This window comes from Oratosquilla oratoria, chromosome 27, assembly GCF_046742065.1.
Source record: "Oratosquilla oratoria isolate Oo_2021 chromosome 27, ASM4674206v1, whole genome shotgun sequence".
Taxonomy (NCBI): Eukaryota; Metazoa; Arthropoda; class Malacostraca; order Stomatopoda; family Squillidae; genus Oratosquilla; species Oratosquilla oratoria.
Window position 1 is genome coordinate 16,590,059 of NC_134803.1, and position 24,961 is coordinate 16,615,019.

General features: G+C 39.1%; 1 protein-coding gene across 11 annotated transcripts in view; it reads right to left on the reverse strand.

The window, feature by feature from the left end:
- Positions 1-24,961, reverse strand: part of Vps13 (vacuolar protein sorting 13C) — a 1,483,510-nt gene that overhangs the window by 767,251 nt on the left and 691,298 nt on the right. For 10 of the 11 annotated variants that reach the window (XM_076210284.1, XM_076210280.1, XM_076210278.1 and 7 more), the window contains 3 exons: positions 9,374-9,508; positions 9,022-9,194; positions 8,768-8,845 (listed from right to left, as the gene is read on the reverse strand). In XM_076210284.1, the coding sequence (XP_076066399.1) occupies positions 8,768-8,845; positions 9,022-9,194; positions 9,374-9,508 (386 nt within the window). The remainder of the gene's footprint in view (positions 1-8,767; positions 8,846-9,021; positions 9,195-9,373; positions 9,509-24,961) is intronic. The other variant, XM_076210283.1, reaches the window with a different exon arrangement.

Consider the following 24,961-nt stretch of genomic DNA (forward strand, 5'->3'; position numbering starts at 1 on the left):
TCTAAATATAACATTGCACCTTTAAATCTTTGCGTATTCATTTGCCACCCCAGTACACCATGGACCACGATGCACTTACCTTTTCAACTGTATCCCTCACCCAATTTTCCTTTTCTTTAATTACTTTCATAACTGTTTCTTTTGTATTTACCTAGTTGTATTTTACGGGACGGGAGCTATGCTCGTTGAGACCCGTTTTCGTATCTCTCCATGTCCAGTTTTTTCTTGAAATCATGTATAATTCTGACAATCACTGTTTCACTGTTCAATTTGTTCCAGACATCGATCACTCTGTGTGGGAAACTATTCTTTTTCAGGTCTCTTCTGTAACTGTCTTTCTTTAGTTTCTTTTCGTGTCCTCTTGTTTCCTTCTTGTCCCATTTTAATAGGTCATCTCTATCGAGTACTTCCATCCCTTTCATAATTCTGAAAATGGTCAACAAATTGCCTCTTTCCTTTCTCTGCTCCAATGGTGACAACTGTAATTTCTCCAATCTTTGTTCATATGTCAAGTTTGACAGTGTGGGTGCCATTTTTGTTGCTGCTCTTTGGATTCTTTCTAATTTTCTTGTGTTTTTCTTTGTGCTAGGTGCCCACATTGATATAGCATATTCTAATTTTGGTCTTATCAATGTGATAATTATTTTCTTAACCATCTCGTCCATGTAGTCAAAGGCCACTTCCATTGATCTTAATAGGTTGTAGGTCTCTCCAAAAACTTATTTACATGTTTGTCAGGTGTCAAATCAACTAAGATGATTACTCCTAGGTCCCTCTCTGAGTTTACTTTTTTGACTACACTGTTTTCAATCGTATACTTTCCCGAAACTCTATTTTTGCCTCTTCTAAATTCCATTATGCTATATTTCTTGATGAAGTTCATTTCATATTTATGGCTCCATTCCCATACTTTATACAGGTCATCTTGTAGTGATCTGCAATCTTCTTCTGTTTTCACTCTCTTGAGTAATTTGGCATTGTCAGCAAAAAAGGTCATGTAACAATTTACTCCTTCATCCATATAATTTATGTATAAAGCAAACATTAAAGGAGCCAATACAGAGCCTTTTGGGACGCCACTTTTTATATCTTCCCATTTTGAATTTTTGTCTCCAAGTACCACTCTCATTTTTCTCCCAGTTAAGAAATCCTTCACCCAAGCTAACAGTTTGCCTTGAATTCCTCCTATTTTTTCAATTTTACTTATTAATTTTTGTGGTACCTTATCAAATGCTTTCTACAAGTCCAAGAAGGCCCAGTCTGCCCATCCATCTCTTTCTTGTATTATCTCAGGGATTGGAGATGGTTAAGGAAAATGGAGAAAAGTGGGAGGTGAGCTAGCTGTTGTTTGCGGACGACACTGCGCTTGTGGCAGGATCGGAGGAGGGATTGAGGAAGCTGGAGACAGAGTTTGGGAGAGTGTGTGATAGAAGAAAGCTAAAGATAAATGTGGGTAAAAGTAAGGTGATGAGATGTACATGGGGTGAAAGTGGCAGTAATCTGGAAGTGAGCATTAAGGGAGAGCAACTGGAGGAAGTGGATAGTTTTAGATATTTGGGTGCAAATGTGGCAGGAAAGGGTGGAGTGAAGGTGGAGGTAGAATGTAGATTGAGAGAAGCGAGTAAATGCCTTGGTGGTTTAAAAAGTGTAATGAGGAATAGGAATCTGGGAATGGATGCTAAGAGGAGACTGTATGAAGGAGTGATTGTGCCAACAGCACTGTATGGAGCAGAAACATGGAACATGAAAGAGGAAGAGAGAAGGAACTTGAATGTGTTTGAGATGAAGTGTCTGAGAAGTATGATGGGGTTTACTAGGCTAGAGTGAGAAATGAGGAAGTGAGGAGGAGAACAGGGGTGGAAAGGGAGCTGGGAGATAGGGTGGATGAAAGAGTATTAGGATGGTTTGGACACATGGAAAGAATGAGTGAAGAAAGACTAGTAAAGGAGGTATGGAAGGCAGATGTGGAGGGAGTGAACATGAGGGGACGTCCTAGGATGAGATGGATGGATGGGGTGAAGGGGGCTTTGGGGAAGAGGGGAATGTCGGTTGAGGAAGGATGGGAGAGGACAGAAGACAGGAGTGAATGGAGAATGGTTGTATATGGAAAATGTTGTGATGCATGAGGTGGATTGGACGGGGGAATGGGGCTGAGGTAGTGTGTGTGAGCAAAAAATTTTGACGCAGCCCGAAGGGATTTCTCCCCGTCCTCTCCTTTATATGGGGGGACGGAGAAGGGGGGTCGCCGATTTAATGAAGCGGCCTTGCTGTGGATGTGCTGTGTCCTGCGACACTGCTTCTGACCCAGGGCAGTGGACAGGGTGCAGGGATGACCCGTCATCTAGGAGGTGCTAAGATGGGAGGGAGGGTGGAGGGGTGTGGAGTGTTTTCGGGGATGAAATGGGTGGGAATGTTTTTGTGCCTTGTCCTTTTTGGCTACCCCCCCTGGTAAGGGGGAAAATAGCCTTGGTATATATGTATGTTGTCATTTGCATATCTGTAAAAGAGTTTCAGTTGATCCTTACATTTGCCTATGATATCTCTTTTTTCTTTCCTGCATATGTTTACATATTTGTTTCCATGTTTTTTATATGTTTGCCATTTAGATGTTTTCCTATCTTTTTTCCATTTTTTTCCAGGCTTTTCCTGGCTTTGGCCTTACTACATGTTTTGTTGAACCAACATTTTATATATCTTTTTGTTTCTTTTTTGGTACATATTTGTTAATTCCTTTTTTGTACTTTTCTTTAAATATGTTCCTATGCATGTCGTTGATTTCCTTCTCTAACACTTGACCCTCATCCTGAACCGCTTTCAGTATTTCCTTCACAATTTCTTTCTCTTCTTTTTCTCTTTGGTATTTGTGTACATTATTTTTTTCTTTTATACCATAAACCACAATGCATTTCTTTTTATCCACTCTGTCTCTCACCCAGTTTTCCTTTTGTTTGATTACCTTCATCACTGTTTCCTTTGCATTCTCTTCTACCTGCTGTTGTGCTATTTCTTTGAGATGTTTTTATTTTCACATTCCTGTTTCCACTGATCTTTTATTTCAATGAGACCCATATCTTTGATTGATTCTCCCATCTTTTTGGTCACTGCTTGTAATTGTTCTCAAAACTCTTTCTTTAGTTCTTCGTTTTTGTTTCCATCCTCATTTTCCTTTCATTTTCTCTTTTAATCATACTTCACTTTTTAGATCATTCAACTCTGATTAATTTGTCATTAGTTCTACATAAGTTTGACATCTCGATGTGCAAACCTTTATAGTCAATTTTTAAATCAATTACCGTATTTTTCAGACCATAAGGCACTTTGTACCATATGGCACTTCGTACCATAAGGCGCACCCGTAATTTGTTATTCCCCGTCCTTACATAAGGCACGCCTGACCATAAGGTGCACCTGGTCTCGTCATCAGATAATCATGCATATGTGAGTGCATTCAGAACTGAACATTTTCGTTGTTGAATGAGAAAAATCGGTTGGGATTTAGCAAAATTACAAAAATTATATATTTTTTATTCTAGTCAGTGAAATCAGACCACCTCCATGGACGGTCTGCCCTGCCAATACCCCTAAAAAACATGAACATGTTACGGGAATTGTGGGGAATAAAACCAACATTAGCAGTTTTATTCCCAGAATGCAAAATGGCTGTCTGTGTTGTGGATGCTATCATGTCATAGCCATGATAGGGTTGTTGTTGTTGTTGTTGTTGTCGTTCCCTAGACTGTCCGAGCAGTCCCGTCTCCCCAAGGAAGGCCACAGCCGAAACTGGGTTTTCCCACAAATCCTTTATAGAGTGTATGTTGTGTTGTTTGCGTGCATGATTGTGTATAATGCAGTCTTCCATTATGTGTTGTATGGTATGGGGTGAAGTGTTACATCCTGGGCAGCTGTTCACAACACGGTCGTCCAGCCTCTTCTGGTAGCTTAGAAGTGCTGGGTGGTGACCGCATCGCAGTCTGGCCAAGTGGACTCTGTCCTTTCGTGGGAGAGAGGATTCAGAAGGGTGGATATCAGGGGGTCTGGCATGCAGCAGTGTGTTGTCTTTCAGTGTGTTAATGGAGCGGTGAGTGATATGATTATGAATATGTTTCTGGAGGCTGGTATTTGGTGGTTGTGGAGGAAGAAAAGAGAGTATCTGTGCGTAATAAAGGTCTTTGGGTGTAGTTTTAATGTTTCTTGGTGTGTGTGGGTGTTCTGCTATGTAGTGTAGCGGGTGTGATGTGTTTGTGGTGGCTGCAGCAAGTGTTTGTGTGCCTCTCATGTCAAGGTGGTCCTTGACTTTGAGGACTTTTGTTTCATGGTGTAAATGGTCTGTAGGTGATGTATTTGTGCAGCCTGTAATTGTTTTTAGGGCTTTGTTTTGTATGATTTGAAGGGTGTTGTGGTGTGTCTCACTGAGATTAGGAGCCCATGCAGGACTCGCATAATTCATCACCGAGCGTATGCATTGTTTGTATATTGTTATATTGGTTTCTTTGTTTTGTCCAAATGTTGTTCCAGTGATTGACTTAAGTGCGTTAAGTCTAGGTGTACATTTGTTTTTTATGTTTGTGAGGTGTTGTTTGAAAGACATGGATGTATCGTATGTTACACCAAGAATTTTCGGTGTGTTTGTGTGTGGTATTAGAGTGTTGTTGATGTAGAGATGAGGTATGTATTTGTGTTCTTTTGTCCAGTTGGTGAGAAGTGTTGCTGTAGATTTGGTTGGAGCTATTTTGAGTCTGTGATGAACCATGTGTTGAGTGTGTCAAGGTAAGGCTGGATTATTTCTGCAGCTTTGTCTGTGTTACGATGTGTGCATGTGATTGTTATGTCGTCTGCGTAGGAAGAGATTTGTATTTCTGAGGTGTCTGGCGTGGGTAAGTCATGCATGTATAGATTAAATAATGTGGGGGATAGAACTGAGCCCTGTGGTACTCCGTTCTTAATGTTTCTGATGTGCGATGATTGGCCATTATATGACACATGAGCATTCCTGCCTGCCAGATAATTGGCCAGCCATCTTTTGGTGTTATTGTGCATGTCTGTGTTATATATTTTATTTGTTAGCATCAAAAGCTTTACTAATGTCCAATGTTATAAGAAGGGTTCTGTGGTGGGGCCTATCTGAATTGATGCCATCTAAAATTCTTTGTGTGAGGTTTGTCAGAAGAGTGTTTGTGGAGTGTAGTGGCCTAAAACCGTGTTGTGAGTCAGCAAGGGGAATATATGGTGTGACAAGTTTAAGTATTAGGCGTTCAATGACTTTAGAGGGTGTGCAGAGAAGTGTGATTGGGCAGTGCGATGTTGGGATTGTTGGGTCTTTGTTCGGTTTTGGAATGGTGATTATTTTACCATGCTTCCAGATGTCAGGTATAGTGTTGTGTGAATAGCTGTAGTTTGCAATGTTTGTGAGTGCGTGTATACCTTGTGGTCCAATGTGTTTTAGGTGGATGTTGCTTATGTTATCAGGGCCACAGGCAGATGAGTGCTTGAGATTATGCATTATGAGTTTTGTCTGACTGTCTATGAAGGGTGTATAGTCTGAGTCTGTGGGGCAGTCTTTCTTACGTCGAATGGTGCGTCGGTCGTCAGGGTGAGATGTAAGATGGCTCATCTGTGCAAAATGACGTATGAGTGCGTTTGCTTGTTGTCTGTTTGAGGGTAGATTATCTGTTGTTGTGATTATTGCTGCGTGAGAGCGTGTAGTGTTAGTGTTGGATAGTGTGATGCTGTTGAGTGTTTTGTACAATTTGCTGGTGTTTGTTTTGTGATCAAGTGTATTGATAAAGTTTTGCCAATTTTGTGTTTTTTGTTCATGTATTTTATTGGCAATCACAGTGTTTAGTGTTTGTATTTGGTCTGCTATGTTTTGAGGGATAGGTGTGGGGGTATCGTGTTTAAGTGTGTCACGTTGTCTGATGAGGCCTTGGATTTCTGGTGTGAAGTTGGGGTTGTGTGATTTTCTGTTGCCTCTAGGGATGTATCTCTTGTCTGCGTTTTGTATGATTGTATTAAAAGCGTGCACAGCATTGTTTATGTTTGTGATTGGTGTACTGTTAAGTGTTTCAAAATGTTGTTCTGTCTCTTCAGTAAAGGCTTCCCAGTTAGCTCTCTTGTAATTGGTGTAAGTGTGTCTGTGGCCAGCTGGGGTGCATCTTGTTTTGGTGGTGATGATGATTGGAAGGTGGTCAGAGCCAAGGGCTCCGACCACTCTCCATGATGTTGTTGGGGTTAGGCAGGGGGAGCAAAAGGTGATATCAGGAGAGGAGGGAGTGTAGAGGGCTTGGTATGGGATATGTGTATGATTATGCGTGTTGTTCATGATAGTCAATGAGTCGAATTGAGTCTGTATATCAAGCCCTCTGTCTGTGTCAGGGTTGTCGACAAACCAGGCAGACGACTTGGCGTTGAAGTCACCACCCATGATCAGGTTGGGGATTGAGGTTAGTTGGCTGAGTTGAGGTCTGAAGGTGTTTGGAACTGTGGGGGATGATTGGGGGGGAATGTACATGTTAACTATTGTTAGTGTTGATTTGTTGCCTGTGCGGATACGAATGGATTGGGTTTCTGTTGTGTTATCTGTGGTAGGGAGGAGAATTTTGGTTGTGGCACTTGTGTCCACAAAACAGATGGAATGGTGGATCAGGGTGATGAGTCCACCGCCATTGCCGTCAGTCCGGTCTTGTCTGATGGTGTAATTATGAAATGATGGTGTTTTGTGTGAGTGTCTTAATTTTGTTTCTTGTAAAATTGCAATGTGTATGTTGTGTTGTTTAAGAAAGTGTTCAAGTTCATGTTTTTTAGTGTTAATACCGTCAATGTTGTGTTGTAATATGTTGATGTTGTGTGTTTTGTATGTGTTGTATGTTGCCGTTTGGGGTTGAGGTTGGGGTGGTAGTGGGGAAGGTGTAGGATCTGGGTCAGAGGGGGGGAAAGGAGAGATCGGGGACAAAGGAAGGGGAGTACTAATCGGGGGTATGGGCAAAGGGAAATTGGGAGTGGGTAAGGGTGTTGGCTGTGGTTGGGGAGGTGGGATTGGGGTTACTGGAGGGCAGGTAGAACATGTCCAAGTGTTTGTGTATTGGTTTGTGTCAGCAAGTGTTGTACAAGTGAGGTGGGCCCAGTTTTTGCACATATTGCACTGAACCGAGCCCTTTGTCTGTCTGCTCGAAGTAATGGGTTTAGAGCATGTTGGGCATGTGTATTTTGTGGTGGGCCCAGGATTGCTTTCTACATCTCCGGCTAAAAGTAGAAGAGGGGTGATCGCCGGAAAATGACCCCTCAGTGCAGAAAAAACGTAACATTGTGTGTTGGAAAAAAGGATTGTGGTACTCCCCCAGGTAGGCGTAGCTCCTCCTTGGGGATCGGTGCCATCTGCGCAGAGCTGATGGCCAGGGGTGGTTGCTGCTGATTGGCCCCCAACTCTTGGGGTTGGGGGGTGGTCCCACGACGTAGACGTTGCAGCTCCAGGACCCCATGATAGGGTGAACGAATGATAGGGTGAACGAATGCGGTGGCATGGACTCGAAAACTGTCGAAGTTTTTGCAATTTTCTTGTCAAGATACATGCATCTTGGTTATAACTTGGTTGTAACTTTTGCTAGGCCTATGCACTGTCGTCGTCGGCAGGCTAGCTACGAAACATGTCAAAATACTACGTCACTGTCCGAGGCATTTTTTTTTGCACTGAAGCTACACATAAGGCGCCCCTCACGATAAGGCACCGCCTGATTTTGGCCGATTTTAAGGATTTTGCCTGCATCTTATGGTCCGAAAAATACGGTAATTCATCCATTAAGTCATTGATGTCTCAATTCCTTAGTGACCTGCTAACCCTAGTTTCTCTTTCTGTATCCATAACTTTTTCTATTGCTCCCTTTTCCCTCTGAAAGCTGGAAAAAACATAGCTTTCATACCTTTGAGTAGTCTTCGGAGTGATGCTTATACACGCTCTCTTTAGGATTACTCCTAGTGGTGATTCCACTCTACTCATATCTAATCCTCTCTTTATTGGTTCATTAATTCTTTTTTCTTCTTTACTTTTCTCCATTTCATGGTAAAACTATACTTTTCCAAATACTGGATTTGATAACTTACCGGTCACTTGAAAACACAGCCCTACATCCCAAAAACCAACAAGATGACAAGTTGTCTCTTATCAACACTCAAATATTTCTCCTCTTTTGCTTTTGCAATGTGTTCACTTCCCAAGGAATAGTTTAAGGATGGCCTTTTGCCACTATTAACCATTTCCAGTGCTTTGTATTTTTTGGTATTGAACTTCATTTCCTATTCTTGGCTCCTTGCAAAAATGGTATCTAGATCTTTTTGCAATATTCTACCATCCTCCTCTTTTTCACTCCTCTCACATGGGCAGTTGTGAGTGCACACAAGCATAACAGTGAGAAAAAAGAGGATGGAGAAGCATTTTGGAGTGATTTAGATCAACATGAACAGTTTGGGAGAAATGTTGCCTTGAGTTCCACTAAAAGGAAAGCTTACAGCCTCACAGTGGCTGGCAATGGATCTTGGATTCTCCCAAATATCTCTCTGGGAAGAAGCTTTGAACTGCTGTCTGTATTGTATCAGTGTGGACTGTTGCTCCCTATGTGTGAAAAAGTGTAACAAGTATAGTTGAAGAGAAAAATTTTGGGTCCAGTCCAGATACTGTCAGCTCCTGAGGGCTGTATCTACTAATGCAGGTGGGTTGATGGGTTTTGAAAATGGGCAGTTTTGCTGTCCATCTTGCACAACCACCAAATGCATATACCTGGCATTGATCCTTTCCTTGAGTGACTTACAAGACAACCCAATGGGTGTTGACAGTGCCCTGCAAGTCATGGGTCTTCTGAAAGAGAGACCTATGGCAATGGATTGATTTACGCTAGAACAGATAAATAATCGTGGCTCTGGTCTATGGGGGTGCCCCAAGAGTCACTTAAGTATGGACTGCATGTTACCATGTGATCATTACCCTAGTATGGTTTATCTCACAAATGATTATCTGGAACTCATGCCACATACCTTGATAACTTGACATTATGGAGCTGCATTCTGATCTTGTCATATATGATGGGATGGCCTAATTCATTCCTCTGAGATCCCAGCTCAAAACTATTCAAGATTTCAATTTTCCCCAAATCAATCATCAAACCAACCATACTCTTTGAATTTTGTGGCATGAGAATCAGTGGAGCCTGTCAAAATAACAAATTCAAACAATGATATGATTATGCTGAATAAATCAAGAACTTTATTGTTTAATAATACCTAACTATAAACTACACCAATGTTTTCATTATAAATGCTGTTTGTCCTATTCTCCATGACTGAGTAACAACAGTACTAATGAAACAGAAAGCTGTTGTCTCCTTACCCTAAGAGTGATGTTGAATTTTACTCTTGTACTTCTTTCATAAGCTTCTTGCAAGCTTGCTTTTGCAGCTGCAGCAGCAGCAGCACTGGCTGAAGCAATAGCAGCTTTGGCAGCTTGAAACTTGTCCACCCATGCCTACAGGATAATACCAAAGGCCATCAGATATAATTAAGAAATAGGAAATAAAGGTGTTATGCTGCTAATCTCAAGATGCATTTATCTAAATTATTTTTGCAGTGCACTTTAACAAAAATGTTTGTATCAAACCAGACCATAGTGATAAATATATTCCTATTTGTGAACAAGTAAAGATTCAACAAGGACGGATAATAATGAATACATCATACACCAAAAGACTACCAGTACTAATACAAAAAAAAAAAAAAATAATAATAATAATAAATAAATAACAATATTATACGGTGGGCTAAATTAATACAGAATAATAAAAGGAAGATAAAAACCTACAAAGGGCACTGCACATAACACCATACCCAATGATCTGTATTTACCTAGTTGTATTATACGGGAAGGGGAGCTATGCTCATGGTGAACCGTTTTTGTATCTCGCAAGATCAAGTTTGTTCTTAAATTCTTGTATTGTATTTGCACAGAGAAATAAGGAAGGATGAAGTGAAGGCAGTTGTTATGATGAAAGCAGGTAAGGCACTTGGTCTGGATGGATGCCATGCAGAATGTCTAAAAAAAGGAGGTACAGTGATGGTGGACTGGCTGGTGAGGTTATTTAATGTTTGCTGGAGGACTGGAGAAGTGCCTGTATAGTAGAGTGCTGGAGGACTGGAGAAGTGCCTGTATAGTTCCACTTTACAAGGGAAAAGGGGACAAGTGTGAGTGTAGTAGATTCAGAGGGATGGGAAAAGCAGGAAGTTTGTAGTAAATTATGTGCCTCCTAAAATGGCCTCGTGGGAAGAGAGAGAACACAAAAGTATATTAGAAGACACAAGGATAATACTAAATAAGATAATGGAAGGTGGAGGAAGAATAGTTATAATGGGTGACTTTAATTGTTTAATTGTAAAGAAATCTGCTGGGAAGAGATGACAATGAAGGGTGGAGATGACCTATGGGGAAATGAACTACTTGATATGATTATAGAACACACAATGACGCAATGGATTCAAGAGAATACTCGGTATAGAAATGAGGAAGAACCATCAAGACTGGACCTAATAATCACATCAGAACCTGAAATAGTGGACAAGATTGAATATAAGACACCAATATGTAAAAGTGACCACATATTGATTGAACTGGAAATAAACGATGAAAAATACATGAAAAAAATTAACAATATAGAAAGGGAAGATTGATGTATGAAAAAACAAATTTTGATCAAATAAGAGAATTTTTTCAAAAAGCAGACTGGGAAAGAATACATATGGAGGAAACAACAGAAGAGAAATGATACAGGTCTTTAAAATTCTAAAGGGAATTGACATCAAAAGTGACAAATTTTTTAAATTGAATGAGAATCAAACAAGAAACAATGGTCTTAAACTGTCTGGAAATAGATTCAATTTGGAAATGGGTAGAAACAATTTCGCCAACCATGTAGTTAATGAATGGAATATACTTCCTGCACAGGCAGTGCAATGTAGTTCAGTCTGAAGCTTTAAGAATCATTTAGATGAGCACCTAAGCAAGATGCTGTAATGATTATAATATATTTTATATTACTTGTTTTTGTTTTGTTATCATTTGTCTGTTTGATTCTCATTATTAGTTATATGTCAATTTATTATTATATACTATTTACCTGTTTGCTTATTATTAAACTATACCTATGCATTTATTTATGGATTTTATTTGTTATTTAAATAATCATAGTTTTTATTTATTAATTTATTATTATAATTTTTTTTTGGCATCCAACCTACATATGGACCAAAAGGTCTCCTGTTGGCATGCTCCTCCTTTGTAATCCTTTGGAATATTTTGACAAAAATTTATAAAGCATACATACATATACCAAAGGCTTTTTCCCCTACACGGGGGGTAGCCAAAAAGAAAAGGGCATGGAAACCATTCCCACCCATTCCATTTCCTATGTATTCCACTCCCCTCCACCCTCCTCCCTCCCTCATATCTTGGCACCTCCTGGATGACGGGTCATCCCTGCATCCTGTCCACTGCCCTGGGTCAGAATCAGTGTCACAAGACACAGCACATCCACAGCAAGGCCGCTTCGGATGTGCTGTGTCTTGCAACACTGCTTCTGACCCAGGGCAGTGTCGCAAGACTAAAGGAGTGGAAAAGTATGTCCCAAGACAAAAGCAAGAAAAAGAATATGTGAAGTGCAGGTACAACAAAAGATGTAGGGAGTTAAAAGACAAAAGAGATAAGGCTTGGATAAAATGGAAAAAAAGACAAAAGACCTGAAAAATGGAAATTATATACTAGGTATAGAAAGGAATATGTACAAGTGTGCTGAGAAGAAAAGAGAAAACACGAAAAAGATGTCATAGAAAAATGTAAAGATCAACCAAAACTATTTTACAGATTTGTAAACAAACTGAAAAACAAACAAGAATTAGAGAAACTACAACAAGGAGTTGAATACACAAAGGATATAGAAATGGCAGAAATTATGAACAAGCATTTTAAATCGGTGTTTACAAGGGAGAACATGCAACCTAGCGATATCAAATGGGAGGAGAAAGTCCCCCCTATGAAAGAGATATTAGTATCAAGGAATGAGATAATGAAACACTTGAGTAATCTCGATGTTAGAAAATTGCATTGACCAGATGAAATAGCAAACTGGATTTTGAGAGAATGTAGCAATGAACTAACAGACAAAAGACATAGCATAATAAACAGTTCCTTGAAAGAAGGAAAAGTTCCAGAAGACTGGAAAAGAGCAAATATAGTACCTATATGTAAAGGGGGAAACAAGGAAGACCCTACTAACTATAGACCAGTCTAACAAGTACGATAGCAAAAATTTGTGAAAGAATTGTCAAAAGTAGATGGGTAAGGTATTTGGAAAAAAAACATACTAAATCCAAGGCAATTTGGATTCAGACAAGGACGATCATGCGTCACAAACTTAATGTGCTTCTATTCAAGTCTAATAGATGTAATACAAGAAAGAAATGGGGCTGATTGTGCATTTCTAGACCTGAAAAAAGCTTTTGATAAGGTGCCACATAAGAAATTGATTAAGAAATTAGAAACTGCAGGAGGAATACAGGACAAACTGCTAAAGTGGAAGGAAGACTTCTTGCATGAAAGAAAAATGAGTGGTGATAAGAGATAAACACTAATTGGGATGAAGTGATAAGTGGTGTTCCACAAGGAACAGTTCTGGCCCCAGTAATGTTTGCTATATATTAATGATATGGATAAAAGAACTGAGAGTTATATGAGCTTCTTTGCGGATGATGCTGTTATGGCGGTGTAATTCCCAAACAAGGCAGTTTGTTTCTTAGCTTTAATCTTCACCATGTTTACATGGGCCCGGCATGGCTCAAAATCATAAGTACTGGTATCTCTATGCCAGGCGTCAGTGGGCAGTAACAAAACATAAACATTCAAGTAATATGAAAGAGAATCAGAACACATATAATTTAGGATCAAACTCTAAGTAGTAAATGAAACACAAACATGAATCCTTACATCCCTTTTTCCTTAATTTTGTATGACATAATCAATTAGGGTGCCACATAATACAGCACTACAGATCAAGGCGATCTGGAGGCTTTATAAGTCTACCAGATTTGGTTCTATTCTCAGGTTCCCTGATAGGAGATTTAACCGGAGAATTGTTAATGTGAACATTGTCTTTAGCCGGGTCATCAGGAAAATTAACATCAGTGTTAGGAATATCACATGAAGGTTTGTTATGAGCATCAGAATGGCAAGACTCATCAACAGAACTATTATCCATTACTACAGGCTTCTTAACATTCTGAGCCACAGTGGTTACATATCTTGGCATAATCTGATCAGCATGCCTTCTCCAAAATACATTTCCATGATCCGTTAATTGAATCTTATAATTACGTACACCTAACTCTTCAATTACTTTTCCTGGCAACCATTTCTCTCCCTTTCCATAATTCCTCACAAACACAGCATCTTCTAACTTATATTTGGATACACCTACAACCTCTTCCTCAATCTTACTTCTCCTCTTCTTTTCCTTTTGAAGGGAGTGCAAAGGTCCCTTAAAAGTTCTACCCATTAACATCTCTGAGGGCATTTTGCCAGTGGAAGCACTAACAGTTCTTCTCTGATTATATAAAAATCTATATATTCTAAGATGAATATCCCCACTTTCAAATTTACGCAATCCACTTTTAAAGGTTCTCACTGCACGTTCTGCTAACCCATTTGAGGAAGGATTGTATGGTGCTGGCGTCACATGTTTAACACCATTCTTAGACAAAAATTCCTCCATTTCTGCTGAACAAAAATTTGCAGCATTATCTGACACTATTTGGTCAGGTAAGCCAAAATTTGCAAATGTTCTTCGCAACAACTTAATAGTAGCTTTTGAAGAAATGGTTTCAGTGACATGCACATCCATGAATTTGGAAAAAGAATCAACAATTACTAAAAAATATTGTCCATCTATAGGTCCTGCATAGTCAATGTGTAATCTTGACCATGGTATACCCGAATCTGGCCAAGCAAGAGACTGAGATTGGGGCTGCTGGTGATTAGAAATAGAACAAATAGAACAACTTTTGGTAACTTTCAACAGATCTTGATCCAGCTTAGGCCACCATACCCATTTTCTTGCTTCAGCTTTCATCGCATTTACTCCATTATGACCTAAATGCAAATGATCCAACACTACTTTCCTTAATTCCGACGGAATTACCACTATTTCTGAACAACACAATTTCATCATGAAGGCTAAGATCATTTTTTATCTTGGAGTACTCTGACACATTTGGGTTATTTTGCCAACCAAATTTAAGGTTATTTACAACATGCTTAAGAACTGGGTCCTTTCTGGTATACAGTTTGACTTTGTCCAAAACAATATCACTATATGCCATTAAATTGACATATTCAACAGGTACACTAGATTCATTGTCCGAATCTACTATGGGTAGTCTACTTAAAGCATCCGCAACCTGATTTTCTCTGCCTGCTCTGAACACCAGATCAAAGTTAAACTGTGATAACAACAGAGCCCAACGCTGCAATCTGGCATTGGCATGAATTGGAATTTGTTTCTGTTTACCAAATAAACCTAACAATGGTTTGTGATCCATTTTTACAACAAATTCTCTTCCTAGTAAGAAATATTTCAACTTAACTACTCCATAAACCACCGCAAGAGCCTCTCGATCCAGCTGAGAGTAATTCTTTTCAGCGGAAGATAACTTCTTACTAGCAAAATACACAGTCTGTTCTTCCTTATTCACAACTTGTTTTAAAACACATCCAACTCCAACTGGGGATGCATCAACCTCTAAGATAAGGGGAGAACAGCCATCAAAATTTGACAAAACTCTTGAGTTACACAATTCTTTCTTAATAGTCAAAAAAGAATTTTCTTCTACCTTAGTCCACTTAAAGGTTGCATTTTTCTGTAGAAGATCATACAAAGGAGCAAGAATTGTAGCAAATTGTGGAACAAACCTACAATAATAAGTTACTAAGCCAACAAATGACTTTACTTCTGCCACCGAGGTAGGAGCTGGGGCTTGAGCAATTGCTCTTATTTTACATTCAGAAGGCTTTATACCCTTCCCACTCACATCATATCCTAGATATTCAATTGAATCAGCTTTAAGTACAGATTTACTTTTATTTACCTTGACATTATTCTCTTGAAGTATGCCTAGTACTTTTAAAGGTCTTTCATCATGTTCCTGTTCAGTGGAACCAGTTACAAGAATGTCATCCAAAAATACTGCTACTCCTGGAATTTTACTCATTAACTGAACCATGAAGCACTGAAAAATAGCAGGAGAGGAAGCAAGCCCAAAAGGTAATCTGTTGTATTTAAATAGACCTTTTGGAGTGTTAATCACTAAGTACCTCTGAGCCTCTTCATCTACTGCCATTTGCAGATAAGCATTTTTTAAGTCCAGCTTGGAAAAGAGTTGTCCCTTTCCAACTACAGACAAGAGTTCATCCACTTTTGGTAATGGATACTGATCTACTAGCAAAAACTGATTGAGGTATTTAAAGTCTGCACATATGCATACAGATTTCTGGTCTTGTTTTAAAACTGGTACTATCGGGGCTGCCCATTCACTGAATTCTACAGGGGAAATGATACCCTCCTTAACTAGGTTGTCCAACTCGTCTTCCACTAACTTTCGAAAATGGAATGATACTGTACGAGTTTTGTAACACTTAGGTACAGCTTCATGTTTTGTTGAATCAACTGTGTACTCATCTAATAAGGTACTAGCATTCACAATATTATTTACTCTAGACGCTCTAGAGGTATCAGGAATACCTTTAAGAGAAATTCCTACTTTCTTCTGTAAATCTTTACCACATAAATTAATATTACCAGAAGCTACAACACAAAAGGTATGTTCCAAGACATAATCATTATATGATACTGTAACATCCACTTTTCCTAAAACATCAATATCTGTGTGACCATAAGCACACAACACTTTATTAACAGGTGACATGGATAGTTTTAAGGAATGTACCCAATTTTCTGATGTGGAAACACAAGCACCTGTATCAATCTAAAATGGTATTAAATTGTCATTAATCTTGAAGTTGACTAACTCAGATTTAATAGAAAAGACATCTGATTTAACACCAAACAAATTATTATCTGCACTGTCTGAATCTGAAGAATCTTCCAGTCTGTTTGCAGCTGCATGTCCTTTTCCCTTACTTTTCTTTCCAAACTTTGAATCATTAAATCTACAGACTGCTTTCAAATGTCCCTTTTTACCACACATGTTGCAATGTCTATCTTGAAACCTGCAATTTTCACTTGCATGGGGAAAACCACAGTGTTTGCATGTAAGCTTAGGCTTACTATTACCTGATTGATAATAACTAGAGGTCTTAGGGTCATGTCTACTTCCTTTTTTCTTGTGGAAATTTTGACTCTCTGATACCGCTCTTATACTGTTATTTTCACCCACAAATGCCTGTTCCATATTTAATATTCTATCAAAAGTATCCTGGGAAGTCAAAGTTTGTAATTTGAAATTTTCTGCCACTAGATTGGGGAAATAAGTTTCATTGTCCACCGCCATGAACAACTGATCTCGTACACGGTTGTCAAACTGACGAGCGAAATTACAGTCTTTGGCCAGAGCCTTTAACTCTGCATATAGATTATTCAAACTTTCACCTGGCCATTTTTTCCTTTGTTGAAATGCTACAAGACTTCTATGGTAGGATGGAGTGACTATATAGTACTGCTTTAACGCTTTCACTAAATCACTAAATGATTTTGTATGAGGGAGATCAGGAGCACAGATCCTTCCCAACTCTGCGTACACAACACTTCCAACAGACACTAATAATAAGTTTTTCTTCTTCACTAAATCTTCATCACTGGTGCCCGTTATTCCTATATATTGGAAGTGAGCTTCCAAAAGACTCAGCCATAGGTCTAGTGAAATCCTATCTGGCTCAAATCTGTCAATCTGTCTATCCTTAGACATCTTTTTGTGCAAACACTAAGAATCACTGCCGATGCAAAAGCCGGTGCCTAATCTGAGGCTAATAATGTATTGTAGACATACTTACAGTCATGTAATTTCAATGTCCACTTAACCATAGCACTCATTATCCAATTTTTGTCCTCGTCGCCACTTGTTATGGCGGTGTAATTCCCAAACAAGGCAGTTTGTTTCTTAGCATTAATCTTCACCTTTACATGGGCCCGGCATGGCTCAAAATCATAAGTACTGGTATCTCTATGCCAGGCATCAGTGGGCAGTAACAAAACATAAACATTCCAGTAATATGAAAGAGAATCAGAACACATATAACTTAGGATCAAACTCTAAGTAGTAAATGAATCCCTACAGATGCAAAATTATTGAAAAAAGTGAACACTGAAGATTGTGAGTCGCTACAGAGTGATCTCAATAAAGTATGGGAATGGAGTAGGAAGTGGGAGATAGAATTCAATATTAAAAAGTGTAGTATAATGAAATTTAGAAGAAGCAAAAAAAGAATAGTGGGATCATATAAATTGGGAGTAGAAGAAATAAAAAAAAAGTAGAAAATGAGAGGGACCTGGGAGTCATTATTATGAATAATATGTCACCTGAGAAACATATAAACAAAATTTTTGAAGAAACTTATAATTTAATAAGAACACTCAGTGGCATTTACATATCTGGATGAACAAATGGTGAAGAACATACTAGTCACTTTGATAAGACCAAGATTGGAATATGCAGCGACGATGTGGTCACCAAGTACAAAAAAATGTATAACAAACCTTGAAAGAATACAAAGACCAATTACGAAATTGGCACCAACACTCTCAGAACTATCATATGAAGAGAGACTAGTAAAACTTGAGCTACAGACATTAGAGCAAAGAAGAGAGAGGAGACTTGATAACTATTTATAGAATCATGAAAGGCATAGAAACTATTGATAGAGAGGATCTAATAAAATGGGATAATAGAAATACAAGCGGACACGGAAAGAAAATCAAGAAAGACTGTTATACAAGAGATCTGAAAAAGAATAGCTTTCCCCACAGAGTAATAGACATTTGGAACAAGTTAGATGAGAAAGTGGTGTGTGCAAAAACAATACACGAATTTAAAAACAGTCTAGATAAAATGGGACATGAAGACGGGACACCACAAGCATACCTCCCCTTCTCATAAAATACAACTAGGTAAATACAGAGGAGAAACAAGACACGAAAAGAAGCTAAAAGACAGAAGAGAAACAAGAGGACACAAAAAGAAGCTAAAGAAGGACAGTTACAGAAGAGGCCTTAAGAAGAATAGCTTCCCACAAAGAGTGATTGATGTCTGGAACAAACTAAACTGAGAAACTGTAAGTGCCAAAACTATACACGATTTTAAGAATAAACTGGATGCAGAGAGACATGAAAATGGGTCACTACGAGCATAGCTCTCATCCCGTAAAATATCAACTAGGTAAATACATAAAAGAAAAATGCAAGGACCAACCTAAACTATTCTACATGTATGTAAATGATAAACTAAAAGACAAACACGAAATAGTGAAACTGCGCGAAAGAAATAAAAAATATATAGATGATGTAGAAATGGCTGAAATCATGATCAAACATTTTAAATCTGTATTCACAATTAAAAGCTCACAAAATTGGGAGGAAGGACAGAGAGAAAGATCCCCTGCAATTGTGGTGCCGTCAGGGAACGGTACGTCTTGAACGACATTTATTAAGGTCTTACAACAGAGGAATGGAAGGGCAAGATGTCTGTGACGCCTCAACAGATTAGCGTTTAACCAACAGCACCTCCAATGAGAGAGATCAAATACACCTGTATAAGGACGACTTGGGAATTATGGAATTAAGCCTAATGACTTAAAGGTATATGCTGCCACCACCCAATTGCCTATATGGGTGTATTATGATCTGAAATGGAAACTAGTCCTCAATAAATCATATCTAATTCCATTCCCCTTCTCTCAGGTCATTCGGGGATGGTTCTGGGTAGTGATAGGCCTTCCGTGACATTACAATAGTGATGTCCAAGTTGGGTAATAAAAGAATATAAGTGTAGATTTTCTATACATTAATTATTAAGCTGTATTAAAGTAGTAAAATATAAGAATATACATGTAGGTTTTCTCTGACAAATTGTAATTCACTTAGTAAGAAAATATATTTTGGTCCTGTTCAACAACTACAGCGACCTTGGCTTTATAACCTAAACATTCGAGGTAGCTTATGACGCAGTTATGGAGGCTATGGGTAGGTGTGTATGGGCACCATAACTAGGTTGCGTACGTGTGCGCAGGCATGGTTCTTACACTCAAACCTTCTGGCCACAATCTAAGTGTCTACTTTGCCTAATTCTAACATTGAACTAAAATCCACTATATCCTTTCTAGAGAATGATCTCAGTCAAAATTGCACTTAAGAGTTACACACTGGCTTCTATTGAATATAGGCGTGACACCAATTAACAAGTGTCTGTGTTTACACTCCCCTAACCCCTCATCTCCCTGTTAATGGGGATAGTTGGGGTGAGACTCATCTAAATACTTAATACTAATACCTATCTATGTATTTACCAAGTTGTATTTTGCGGGAAGGGGAGCTATGCTCGTGTGTCCCGCCATTGTATCTCGCAGTGTCTAGTTTGCTTTTAAACTCATGAATGGTTTTTGCCCATACTATTTCATTATCCAGTTTGTTCCAAGTGTCCAAAACTCTATGTGGAAAACTGTTTTTATTCATTCTCTTCTATAGCTATGCTTTTTTATTTTCTTTCCATGTCCTCTTGTGTTTCTCTTGTCCCAGTTAAGTAAGTCCTCTCTATCAAGTATCTCTGTGCCTTTCATGATTCTGTAGATGGTCAATAGGTCACCTCTCTCTCTTCTTTGCTCCAGTGTCAGTAACTCCAGTTTAGCCAATCTCTCCTCATATGATAGGTTTGCAAGTGCAGGTGCCATTTTTGTAGCTGCTCTCTGGATTCTTTCTATTTTCTTTATATTCTTTTTGGTACTGGGGGAACACAATGTCGCCGCATACTCTAGTCTAGGCCTTATCAATGTACCCAATATTTTTTTTTATCATGTCTTCGTCCAAGTACGCAAATGCCACTTTTATTGATCTTAGCAAGTTGTAAGTCTCCACGACAATTTTGTTAATCTGTTTATCATAGGACAAGTCGTTTGTGATAATTAATCCCAAATCTTTTTTGGATCCTACTTTCTTTACTTCCTTGGTTGCAATTGTATATTTTCCTGATATTCTGTTTTTACTTTTTCCATTATGCTACACTTCTTAGTATTAAAGTCCACTTCCCATTTCTGGCTCCAGTTCCATACCCTATTCAGGTCTTCCTGCAGTGCTTCACAGTCCTTATCAGTTTCTACTTTCCTTAACAGTTTGGTGTCGTCTGCAAAGAAGCTCGTGTAACAGTTCACGTCCTCATCCATGTCATTCATATAGATAGCAAACATTATTGGTGCCAGTACAGATCCTTGCGGTACTCCACTGGTCACCTCTTTCCAATCTGAATATTTTTCTCTGAGCACTACTCTCATCTTTCTACCAGTCAGGAAGTCCTCCATCCATTTTAGTAGGTTCCCTTGTATTCCTCCTATGTGTTCCAGTTTTTTTTAGTAATTTTCTGTGTGGTACTTTGACAAAGGCTTTTTGCAAGTCTAGGAATGCACAATCAGCCCATCCATTTCTTTCTTGCACTATGTCTATTAGCCTTGAGTAGAAGCATATTAAGTTTGTGGTGCATGATCTTCCTTGTCTGAACCCAAATTGTCTTGGGTTTAATATGTTGTTGTCTTCCAGATGTTTTATCCATCTATTCTTGATGGTTTTCTCACAAATTTTGGCTATAGTGCTTGTTAGTGATACTGGCCTATAGTTGGTGGGTTCTTCCTTGTTTCCTCCTTTATATATTGGTACAATGTTGGCATTTTTCCAGTCATTAGGTATCTTTCCTTCTTTGAGTGAGCTATTTATTATGATGTGTATTTTGTCCGTTAGTTCTTCTTTGCATTCTTTTAGAATCCAATTTGCAATACCATCCGGGCCATGTGATTTTCTGACGTCCAGTTTTGAAAGGTGTTCTGATATTTCTTTTTTTGATGTTGTAAACTCACTCATGTGGGGAGATTGCTTGTTATTATCTATGTCCCAATTTTGTATTTTCTCTCCGGTGAAGACAGATTTAAAGTGGTTGTTCATGACTTTGGCCATCTCTAATTCTTCTGTGTATTCTATATTTCCTTGGCGTAGTTTCACCATTTCCTGTTTGGTTTTAAGTTTACCATTCACATACCGATAGAATAGCTTGGGTTGATCTTTGCATTTATCTATAATATCCTTCTCATGGTTCCTTTTTTCCTCTCTTCTCACATTAACATACTCATTTCTATAGTTTATATAAATTTGCCATTTGCTTTGTTTTTTGTCTTTTCTCCACCTTTTCCAAGCTTTGTCCCTTCTGTCTTTTGCCTCACTGCATCTTTTGTTGACCCAACATTTAATGTACTCACTCTCTCGCTTTTGTCTTGGTATATGCCTGTTTACCCCTTTGTTGTAATTATCCATCAATATATTCCATTTCTCTTCCACTGTTGTCTCTTCCATATAGAATATTTCCCAGTTTGTATTCTGGAAGAATACCTTTAGTTTTGCAAAGTCTGTTTTGTTGTACATCAATCTTCCTTTCCTATGCTTTTCGTTCCTCTCCATGTCTATTTTTTCCTTTAGTACAGTTTCGATGAGTACATGGTCACTCTTTCCAATTGGTGTCTTGTAATGGATTTTGTCCACTATTTCAGGTTCTGTTGTAAATATCAAATCTAGTTTTGATGGCTCTTCATTGTTTCTGTACCTTGTGTTTTCACAAGGATGTTTTTTGGGCTTTTATGGATCTGGAAAAGGCTTATGATAGGGTAGACAGAAAGGCACTGTGGGAGGTTATGCAGATTTATGGGATAGGAGGAAAGCTTTTGGGAGCTGTCAAGAGTTTTTATGAGAGTAGTAGAGCATGTGTCAGGATTAGAAATGGAGAGAGTGAGTGGTTTGAAGTAAAGGTGGGACTTCGTCAAGGATGCGTTATGCCGCCCTGGCTGTTCAACTTATACATGGATGGGGTGGTGCGAGAGGTGAATGCTAGGGTAGTGGGTCAGGGATTGGAGATGGTTAAAGAAAATGGAGAAAAGTGGGAGGTGAGCCAGCTGTTGTTTGCGGACGACACTGCGCTTGTGGCAGCGTCAGAGGAGGGATTGAGGAAGCTGGTGGCAGAGTTTGGGAGAGTATGTGATAGAAGAAAGCTAAAGATAAATGTGGGTAAAAGTAAGGTGATGAGATGTACAAGGGGTGAAAGTGGCAGTAATCTGGAAGTAAACATTAAGGGAGAGCGACTGGAGGAAGTGGATAGTTTTAGATACTTGGGTGCAAGTGTAGCAGGAAAAGGTGGAGTGAAGGTGGAGTGAAGGTGGAGGTAGAATGTAGATTGAGAGAAGCGAGTAAATGCCTTGGTGGTTTAAAGAGTGTAATGAGGAATAGACATTTGGGAATGGATGCGAAGAGGAGACTGTATGAAGGAGTGATTGTGCCAACAGCACTGTATGGGGCAGAAACATGGAACATAAGAGAAAAAGAGAGAAGGAGTTTGAATGTGTTTGAGATGAGGTGTCTGAGAAGTATGGTGGGGGTTACTAGGCTGGATAGAGTGAGAAATGAGGAGGTGAGGAGGAGAACAGGGGTGAAAAAGGATTTGGGAGATAGGGTTGATGAAAGAATATTAGGATGGTTTGGACACATGGAAAGAATGAGAGAAGAAAGACTAGTAAAAGAGGTATGGAAGGCAGATGTGGAGGGAGTGAACATGAGGGGACGTCCTAGGATGAGGTGGATGGATGGGGTGAAGGGGGCTTTGGGGAAGAGGGGAATGTCTGTTGAGGAAGGAAGGGAGAGGACGGAAGACAGAGGTGAGTGGAGAATGGTTGTATATGGATGATGTTGTGACTGCATGAGGAGGAATGGGCGGGGGGGGTGGGGTAGTATGTGTGAGTAAATTTTGACGCAGCCCGAAGGGATTTCTCCCCGTCCTCGCCTTATATGCAAAGGGGGACGGAGAGGGGGGGTCGCCGATTAAATGAAGCGGCCTTGCTGTGGATGTGCTGTGTCTTGCGACACTGCTTCTGACCCAGGGCGGTGGGCAGGGTGCAGGGATGACCCGTCATCCAGGAGGTGCTTAGATGAGAGGGAGGGTGGGAGGGGTGTGGAGTGTATTTGGGGATGAAATGGGTGGGAGTGTTTTTATGCCTTTCCCTTTTTGGCTACCTCCCTTGGAAGGGGGAAAAAGCCTTGGTATATGTATGTATGTATGTGTTTTCACTGACCCATTGGGTCATTGTGTACTCCCTGGTAATGTCTAGCAGTACATTGCCCCACAACTCATCTCCTCCTCGCACTGTCATGTTATCCCAACAAATTTCTTTGCAATTGAAGACCCCCATAATTACCAGATTACCCTTACCCATTAGTATCTCATTTAGTGATTTTCTTGTATCTTCTAGCATTTTTGTATGTTCGTTCTCTTTCCAAGCATTCGTTTTTGGGGGCACATAGGTCACCACAAACTTTCTACTTTTCATATTCTTGCCTTCGACTTTTATCATGATCAGTTCAACATTACCTTTGCCCTCTGCAATTTTTGTCACATTTAGGTCTTTCTTGCACAAGAACATGATTCCCCCTCCCCGTTTCTTGTTCTTGTTTTTTATCCAGTAATTGTATAGGCTTTGTCCAATAACGATGGATGGTATTTCACCTCTTAGTTTAATCTCTACAATTCCCATTATGTCTGGTTTTTCTTCTAACAGGTAATCATCGAGTTCGTTCAGACCTGAAATTAATCCGTCAATGTTAGTATAGGCCACTTTTAATTTTCTTCCTTCTCAATTATTTTTTCTGTCTTTGGTTTTTTTTGTTTTGATGTGCCATTGTCTCAATCTCATGTCGATTATTCTCCAATGGAATTCTTTGCTTTCTGTCTCCATTCTCATCAAGTTTTTTTCCTTTGCTTCTTCTCTTAGTGACTTTTCTTTTTCTAATTCCTCGGTATTCATTTCTCTTTTTATCCATATCTTATTGTACTTTTCACTCTTTGCCAAGTTGCCTACTTTTTCAAATATGTCTTCTCCTATCATCTGTGACCTAAATTTTATCTTTAGAGGTCGATTTCTATCCTTAGAATAGCGACCGATTCTATATGTCTCTTCCAGTTCAATGCTTGCATCTCTTTCCCCTCCCTGAATTTCATTTAGTTTTACTACTGCTGTCTCTTTTTCTTCTTTTTCTCTCATGTACCTCACCAATCCCTGTTTTCTTTTAGTCCATATACCACAATACATTTTTTTCTATCTAGTATATCCCTGACCCAGTTAGCTTTTTCGTTAATCACTTGGATAATTGTGTCTTTTGCATTATCCTGCATTTGCTGCTTGACTATTTCTTTAAAAACAATTTCCTTGTTTTCGATGTTTTCCTTCCACTTCTTAACCTCTTCACTCCAGGGCACATCGCATGTCTGGCAGCATTAGCTGCCTGATGTGCGATGTTGCGTCATAATAATCGCATTATAAAAAATAAAGTCAGTGCTCAATCGTTTGTTCTCTTTCACCCGTGTATTTTGATAACCATAGAAAATTGATGAAGCCAGTTTAGAGAGAATGGAAATTACGTAGATACGACTACAATAAATATAATCAAGATGCCTATGTCGGCATCATCGAGTACCCACTTGCTCCTCATGCCGCCTACGTAGGCGTCACCGTATGGAAGTGGTTAATTTTCTGAATACTTTCCTCACCTAGGTTTTCTTCGATCTTTTGTGTCAAATCTTGTAATTTATTGTTCACCTCTTTCTTTAAACTTTCGCTCGTTATTATCATTAG